At 40.9% G+C, this 9,158-nt stretch overlaps 1 protein-coding gene across 1 annotated transcript; it reads left to right on the top strand.

The window, feature by feature from the left end:
* The first annotated feature begins 894 nt into the window (after nt 1-894).
* Nucleotides 895-6,277, top strand: LOC103697709 (pentatricopeptide repeat-containing protein At4g36680, mitochondrial). Its single transcript, XM_039122779.1, is given in 3 exon segments — nt 895-1,979; nt 1,981-2,334; nt 5,512-6,277. Coding segments are annotated over 2 exon segments (1,260 nt in total). The 5' UTR covers nt 895-971; the 3' UTR covers nt 2,233-2,334; nt 5,512-6,277.
* The last annotated feature ends 2,881 nt before the right edge of the window (nt 6,278-9,158 follow it).

Genomic DNA, 9,158 nt, shown 5'->3' with positions numbered 1-9,158 from the left:
TTCCTAGGGTTTGCAAATGAGAGTGCGAAAGTTGTATCTTTGGAGTAGCATGCCAAAATGATGCTTTTGGCCTTGGAAGAGAATGATCTACCTCTAGTTGTTTTCTAAGTACTATCCACCCCTATGTTGTACGTGTCGTAGTGTGATTTCTACCTCGCTACACTCGGTTGCACTAATGTACCCTTTCTCCTTTAAGTTTTTAGCCCAAATTTAATACTTTGCTCGCTTCGTGTAGTGAACTAGTCTACGATCATCTTGGGGCGATCTATTGGAGTATAGTAGTGATGGAGTAGAGAGAGATAGAGTGAGAGTAGACTAGAGAGAGTGGGAACCCTCTCTATTATGTGAGATCGATGCACTCTCGACCACTCATCATACACGGATGGCCGTGATTGGTCGACCAACCATCTCCAGCTCATTGTTGAACTAGAGAGGGTTCCATCTCAAAAAAACTAGTTGCCAAAAGATTAATCTTGATCATTTGTTTGAGAATGAGCCATCTATATTCATTTACCTGCTAAATGCAATCTAGCCCCCCCCCCCCCCCCCCCCCCCTTCTCTCTATTTTTGATATTTTTATTATTTAATAAGGACAAAATGTGGGAGTAAGAAAATTCTCGCAACCCTATAGAAGTGTTGATTCTTACTTGGTTTGGTCGAATTGTCAGCTTGTTTGATCGAATTGTCAAGACTAGCCAACTTCTATCCATCAATTTAATTTGTTTGGTATTTATCCTCAGGGCTGAGGGAGGATCAATGTCATTTCTCACATTGCTTCCTAAACTAAGCAATAATCCTTTTGAACCCTGAGCCCTGAGCCCCACCTCAATAGGCTTAAACTCGAGTTAATTGAGCTCGACCGCATCTGGATAGGATTTCCTTGCGCTTGCCGAGCCCTCCCTCGTCCGCAAAACCCTAAAACCCCTCGTCCCTCCTATTCCCCTCTCCCCAACCTCAGCGCCGAAGCCAAAATGGCCATCGTCTCCTCCTCCCTCCGCCACCGGTCCCTCGTCCTCCTCCGCCACTTCCGCCCCTTCTCCACCACCACTACCACCACCACCACCTCATCCTCTTCCTCCGGTCCTCCCATCTCCGTCTCCGTCGCCAAGTCCCGCCTCCGCAAGGAGTTCGACCCCGACCGCGCCGTCTCCATCCTATCCTCCGTCGCCGACCCCTCCGCGTCCCCTGTCTCCGCCCGCTTCGCCGTCGACCTCGCCGTCCGCCGCCTCGCCCGCGCCCGCCGCTTCGCCGACGTCGAAGCCCTCCTCGAGTCCCGCAAGTCCGCCCCCCACGCGGCCAACGAGCCCTTTCTCGCTACCGTCATCCTCTCTTACGGCGCCGCTGGCATGATCGACCACGCCATCCGCACCTTCGACGATGTCCCCCGCCTCACCGCTGCCCCCCACTCCCCGGTCTCCTTCAACGCCCTCCTCTCCGCCTGCATTCGGTCCAAGCAGCATCGCCGCGTCCCGCATCTCTTCGCCGACATCTCCAAGAAGCACGGTATCACCCCCGACGCCGTCTCCTATGGCGTCCTCATCAAGGCCCTATGCCTCTCCGGCAAGTCCGGCAAAGCCTTCGAAACCCTCAAGGAGATTGTGGAGGAGAAGAAGCTCGAGCCGACCACTGTAATCTACACCACTCTTCTGGATTCACTCTACAAGGAAGGGAAGCCAGAGGCGGCCGAGGAGCTGTGGAAGGAAATGGTGGGGAGGGGATGCTTTCCTGATTTGACTGCTTATAATGTTAGAGTCATGTATCGAGCGATGAACGGGAAGCCAGAGGAGGTTCTTGAGCTGATTCAGGAGATGGAGTCTGCTGGAGTGAAGCCAGACACCATCACGTATAATTATCTCATTACTTGCTATTGTAATGATGGGCAGCTTGAGGAAGCTAAGAAGGTTTACAAGGGTCTCAGGAAGAAGGGTTGTGTTCCGAATGCCACGACTTTTAAGATTTTGTTGGCTCGATCATGTGCTAATGGGGATATTGAGGCAGGCCCTGGAGGTTTTCAAGGATAGCATGAAGCAGAATAAGGTTCCAGATTTCCGAACAGTGAGGCTCTTGGTGGAGGGGTTGGCGAAGGGGTCGAAGGTGGAGGAGGCAAAGGTGGTGATTGATGGGGTGAGGAAGAGGTTCCCGGAGAATTTAGTGCGCGGATGGACAAAGGTCGAGAAGTTGCTCGGTTTGAGTCAAGATGGAGAAGTATCTGAGCAAGTAGAAGCTGCTTAGAGAATTCAAAATGGCAGGGTATCTTATTGACTTATCTCTCTTGGTGGACTTAGATTGTCCATTGGCCAGTTGGGTTGGATCGGTAACATCTGCTTTGAGAAGGTACATAACTTTCCGAAGTACCAAACTGCATCTTTCTTGAGCTCTGCCTTGTTAATCGTGGGGTTTCTGAGCACAAAGGCTAAATTACCAGGAAAATTACTAATGAAATAATGCATTTTCCTTTTTTTCAATACAAAAAGTGGTTCAACTGAATGTTGCCCGTTGTGACGTGAGCTACTCTAAGATAATTGGAGTTTCTTTTGTGCCTTCCGATTGAGCATTATTCTATTGATTATTAGTCTCTGATCTTAAGATTCAAAGGGTTTCTTGAAACTATAATGATGATCAGTATCTTGAATCTACCTTACATTATTAAACAGTCATGTCATGTTTTAGTTTCATTTATGGTTTAGGTGAGGTAATCATGTAACTTAGTGTCATGATGCCATAAGAATGTGCCTTCTTTTACCATGCTCTCTCAAATGCTACTTGAAACGTCAATCATGTCACAATGCCAAAATGTAAATGAAAACTGCCCAAGAATGAAGATTTCATTAAAAGGGTGGATAATTTGCGAGAAGTTGATCGCAAATGGCTGCTTTCTTCAGCCCATCTTTCATCTGGGTTCTCCTTCCATTTCCATTCATGCTCAAAAGAAAGTTATACTTGAGGATAATAACAAGAGAAAGTGACAAATTACTAATGGCTGATGAACTAAGTTTTTCCTTTCTTCTAGTAATAGTTTTTACAAGGCAGGACTGATGTAGGAGAGAGTCGGCTTTTGCTCTACTCCTAGGATGTTGGAACTTGAGGAAGTGGAGGATTATACCACAAATGTTGGATGTGCACATAATTTGCAACAAGGTGTCTAGTTGGTATTTATAATAATTTGATTAAGGTAGGTATTATGATGAATTACAGGTTCAGGCATTTCTGTCAGTGAGTTTCCTTTTTTTTCAGGGGAAGGGGGATGCACTCAGCCTTTTTTTTTTGGACATACTAGTGAAGTCATCATCAACACCTCTATATTTCCTATATGTTATATACTTGAACACAAACTGTATTTGTTAATTAGGGACTATAGATGAATGATCCTTCGAGTTCCACTTCTTCATTCATATGTACATATGTTCTATTCAAGATGCTATAGTTAAATTGAATCTTCAATTGGAGTGAGGCTTAATCACATAATGTGTTAAGAAGGGGAAGGCATGTGAACTTGCTAGAGAGGAAGAACATGGCATTAATGTTATGAAGGCTTGAACTAGGATTCCTAATTGATTGAATTTGGTGGTTGGTAGGAGAGTACACATTTGCTATCTTTCATGCTAGCTAAACATGGGGGAGAGTTGGTGGCTGAAATTCTATCAAGTTTGCTGTTTGACAAAGTATTCATATTGGGCAGTGCAATTTTTTATGACTCGTCGGTTTGTTATTGGCATGGTTTTAAAAGACAACCATATTCAATGCCTTAAAAGTCTGGCTAGGCATCCACCTTAACATTATGTTCCATGTTTGCATATATAGGATAATATTGATTTATACATTAATTTTGGATGTTGTCATATTATCAATGTTTTTAAAACTAGACCAGACTGACCCATTCAACCGATCGAATCAGGAACTGTTTGCTTGTCCAGTTTTGTACAAAGGATACTTTAAATATGGTCAAAACTAGGAGAATCGAAAGAAACGGTCAAACCAGCCGGTCCGGTTCTCAGATTCTTTTTATTGGTTAGTTTCATGGTGGGCTGATGTTATCGACAAATCGCCCCTAACCCTCCCTCCTTCGTGTCGAAGGCTTCAACTAATCACTCTCCCCATCCCTTCTCGTTTCCTTGAAACTAGAAGCATCCCTCCAATGCCTACTTCTTTTCCTTTACCCACCTTGAAACCATCTTCCCTCGCCTCTTCAAACCATCCCTTCTCTCCAAATCCACATCCAAGCTGATCGAACTACTCCTACTTCCTTGTCGGAAGACGACCTTGAGGAGCTGAAACCATTTGACTTCGAAGAGGTGAACAAGATGCCACACTTGTGCTACTCCTGTGTCCTAGTTCCTCCCTTGAACCAATATTTTCATTCGAAGATGAATCATCAAGCTTAGGGCTCCCACATGCCGAATATTGAATTCTCTTGTTGCCTACAAATCCACCACTCTCACTGCCTTCAAATCCACCTTGCTCTTCCCCTTTCCTTCCATGCCCAAGTTCCTCCGCCACATTTCAATCACTGTTTCAACCAAAGATCGAATCTTTACTAGTGCACAAGCTCTCCGGTACTCCATATGATCTAGGGTTTGAATCTTTGCGAGACTTCTGAGAACGATCAAGGGTTTTGTCGAGGCAAAGGGAGAAGATCCGAACCAGAATGCAATATAGGAGTTGTTGTCGAGGTGGGATCACTGGACCTGCCGGTTGGACCAGTTGACCTAGAAACCGGATAGTTTGTTGCTTCGTTGTCCGCCCGGTTTTTAAAACATTGCATATTAATAGTCCCGTTAACTAACAACATCTTATTATATAAGATAACTCATCTTATTTTATAGGATGATTATAGGATGACTTCATTTATTAGATTCAATATACACTCTTGGCTTTCGAATGTTCTCTCTCTTTTAGTTACTCTGAATTCATGGAACAGTCTCTTGTACACTTTATCTTTCTTGCTTGCTAATATTTTTATTTTCTAATTAATTGGGTGGGCCCTAGCCCTCACCTTGCATCAATCTACAGAAAAAAAAGGTATCTCTTAGGTTTCCTCTGTACTTATTGTTTATTTTTTTATTTATTAGTTCTGGGCTGCCTGGACCTTTGGTTGCTTCCCTCGGTGCTAGGCCTGTTGGCTGGCTTTCTGATGCTTACAGTCTTTTAAAACTATAGCTATTAGCAATTTGAATAGACTAAAAAGTCAAACTTAGGAAAGTATTTTGGGCCTTTTAAAAGGGTAAAGGTAACTTGATAGGAACTTTGTTGTTTTCAAACTTATTAATCAATTCAACATCTCTTATTGTGCACAGTATTTTGGATGTTGAGTGCATTTGATTAGTTATTCGTGAAGCATAATTTATTGAAATTACAATCTTTAAACACCTTCTAGCTTTGTCTGTGGTGTCTATGCTTATTGTTAAGAGTCGATTATTTTGTTAGATCTCTATTCGATGCTCTATCATGAGGGGGAGATTGTACTAATAATTTAAAATTTGGGAATCTTGTAAATGATGGCTTGTCAAATAGAGAAACAATGACTATCAGCTATACTGGTAAGGCCGTGGAATCATGCAGAAACATCTACATGGGCCATGAGTGGTCTCATATGGCCTGCAGCATTGTGGAATCCTGTTCAGTAGCTTGCAAGAGGTACAAATTACTCATTTTTATGGGGAGGTCAACCGACCAGCAAATTGGCTGGTTAGTCATGCAAAACAGAACTTCCTCCTTTTTTAATAAATATATCTTGATGGTTTTCCTAATTATTCAGGAGTCTAGCTCTTGTTAATATTTCAGCTTTGTGCTATTGTAGTATGTAAGCCTGAACTGTCTAGTACACCAAAAAATTGGACGAAAAGAAATGTATGGAATTGCAGTCATTGTTTCCTTCCAACTTTTCAGATGTAATTTATACTGAAAACACCAGATTCAGAAGTGGGGAACAAAGTTTGAGTTTTGAAAGGAAAGGCTACATGCAAATTGAAGGACTCTTGTGTTTTTTCTATTGCATCGACTGATTTCTTGTACTTGTGAGGCCCCCTCATCTTAAGCCAAATACATGCAGCTGCAGCCATATGCTTGTTTAAAACAGAATTAGATTCCGACGTAGCTGTGATTTTAAATCATTCAGCATTAGATGGGGTTCATCATGATGCTAATGTATATCCCATGCCTTCTTTTCTGCAGTCTTACTGAGAGAAATTGCATCATGGATTAGTAACATTAGCTGTAAGTAAATTCTCTTTTTTTTTTTGAAAAAAAAACTAAGGTCCACAATTTTGGTATCGGGTATCGTACTGGTACGTCACCAGTTCGGTATTTTTCTCACTTTTTGTCATAGTATCATCTGAAACTAGATGGTACAGATTAGTACGCACCTCAGTTTACCTCGGTACGGATTTTTTACCAACCTGAATAGTGTTTCATACCGGTTTCGATATGGTAGAATATAGTACGCCACGAACCAGGCAGTTTAGGGTGGTGTGGCAAACACTGAAATTAATAATATTAGTTATATAGATCGCAAGTTGGATTTTGATTGTCTAAAATATAATTGAGTGGTCCATAATAGGGGAAGAAGTATCCATTTATAGATGCTTTATACATTTTGCCTTCATATTGTACCCACTTCAAGGGAGAGGAGACCTTAGCTACTGACTTGAATGATTTCTTACCATAAAAACTTTAGCTTACCCAATAAAATGTTTTGTTTTTTTTCACTTTCTTCTGTTGTTTAGATTCAGTTCAGTAGATAATTTGATCTAGTATACTTCATTGTGCATTTTGTTTTATTATCCCTTGGAAAACTCTTTAAGTCAGGAACTGATTGTTCTTTCTTACCTTTTAAGTTTCCACTAGGATATCTCCATGAAGAATCTTTAGTATTGCTTCTCAAAATAGAGATGTTCTTTGTATAAAATGATTGAAAAAGACACCCAAGAATCATCCCTTCTCTTGTTTCTAGAGGGTTTGCTATTGCTTGTGCACCAAAGATTTTTAGTAGAACTTTTGCAGTTCTGTATAGCAGGAGTATAGTTCTAAAATCATTTCGTTGGACATTATTGAGCATGCTTTTGATATTATAAATACATTTTCTCATGCCACATCTTGTTCAAACAGTCCCTGCTTTAAGAATTTTTTGGCTCAGTTGTGCAAGATTGGGGATTTTGAGGAGGGTTTGGAGGTATCCAAGGATAGCAGGAGTAATGTTGGTTGATGATAGAGGTTTTTGGTGGAGGGGTTGGTGAAGGGTTGAATATTGAGGAGGCCATGGTCTCTTCTCTTTTGCTTTTTTCTTGTTTTTTGGTCCCTCCAATTATGCTTGTGATTGTTTTCAAAAAACATCTTTATGCTATACAGTTGCAGTACAGCTTCTTCCATAGGGGGTGGATCAGCTTTGGCAGGATTCCTCTATCGAAGATAGGACTGCTGTAATAAAGTTTGGAGATTCTTTACATATGTTTCACAACTGCAGGCTTATGGATCTTGTAGTATCTTCATTTTGCTAGTTTTATTTGAAATCCTAGACTTTGGCTTCCCTATTATGGAATAAAAATTTCCACTTTGACTGCCTCTGTTCCTGTTATGGTGTATTAGACAGCAGTTCCTTATGATCCGGAATAGTCTTCATCCCATACCCCTGTAATAATGGTAGAGTAAGGGCTCAGGGTACCTTCTATGAATGGGACGGAGAAATCGATCGATACTGCCTTTTCAACTTCGAGCTAGGCTTTGCTGACTTGAAAGTCCAGGTGGAAGTAGTCAGAATTGCTTTTTCTGGACTTTAGGTTCCGGAATGTTACGTAACATCAAGGAGAAATCAAAAAGCTGAAGACGTTTACTCAGCCTTTGGGAGAGGGTCGTGCTCTTTGGTGTGCTTGCTGGTTTATATTATTCATTTTTTGTAGGTAAAACTGTTAATGATCATGTTCCAGTTGATGAAAGAAATATCAGGGTAATGTGGTAGACATTTTGGCTCAGACAAGAAATTACCCTGGCTTAGATGCAAATGGTAATGTTGGTTGATAGGAACTATTGAATTCTTGGTTTGGAATAGTAACCCTTGATTGCCAGGAAGAGTAGGGCAAGACCTTGAGATAGAGCCAGCAAAGACTCTTCCAGGTTGACAGCTTACAGTTATCAGTCTTTCAGGGGTGTAACAGATTGAGGAGGCTTGAGTGTAGAAGTACTGGCATTGTATAAATTCAGTTGTCAACTGTCATGCCCTTTTGCGGATTGGCCGACAAAGAAGCCCTAAATTGCCATTTTTGAGGCAATGATTTAAGTGCTCCAGATTTCTACAGTACGTTCTTATTTTAAACTCTTTTGCTATGATGGTTGAATATTAGCAATGTAGTTCTGTAGTTATTGTGTAACTTGGTCCAAGCCATATTATCTTTCTTGCAATTTAATCTCCACTTTAGTTAAATAGGAATGGCTAGTAGTAGCAGCAGCAGCGGCTACCACTACTAAATTTTCTCAATCAAATGTTAGATGAGGAAAATATGGAGATTTTAAAGAAAACCTGACATTGTTGATAATATTTAAAGTTATCATGAAAATGTTATCATGCAACCAACTCGAATTAAAGACAAGATTTTTATATTTTCGGTTAACATTTTTAATTTTTTCTATGAAAAAGAGATAATAGTATCAATAAATTATTTTTGAGTGCACTTATGCATCTCTCTCTCCATGATTCTACAAGTGCTTTAGTAGATTTTGGGTATGTTGACGTTGAGTTGGTAGATTTTGGTGAATTGTGGCCAGATTCTTAGTGGATTCTAAACATCAACAAAGACTTTCCATAACTAGGTAAGAATGACTTAAGACTTGAATTCTCTATGATGCGTGTTTTGCATTATAAGAGGTTGTAAAATCCTATATAGCTACCACGTCATTCATCTCGAAGACATACGGCTATTGTTCATCTTTAGAACCAAATACAACATGTTTAGCGGCAAACACAGTGTTGCATATTGAACGCCAAGTGTCCGTTTCAAATTGAATGATGTGGTGGCTATTCAGATCTAAATATCTCTCTGCAGTGCAAAACATGCACCGTAGAGGATCCTACTCAAACTGCTAGTCATCCATGGTTATGGCTTCTAGTTTCTTTTCTAGTTTTAGTTCTTATTCTAATTAGCCTGCTAGATAACTTTTAGTTTGCTATT

The sequence above is a fragment of the Phoenix dactylifera genome, unplaced genomic scaffold (genome assembly GCF_009389715.1).
Source record: "Phoenix dactylifera cultivar Barhee BC4 unplaced genomic scaffold, palm_55x_up_171113_PBpolish2nd_filt_p 001755F, whole genome shotgun sequence".
NCBI classification, from domain to species: Eukaryota; Viridiplantae; Streptophyta; class Magnoliopsida; order Arecales; family Arecaceae; genus Phoenix; species Phoenix dactylifera.
This window is presented reverse-complemented; position numbering and strand designations above follow the sequence as displayed.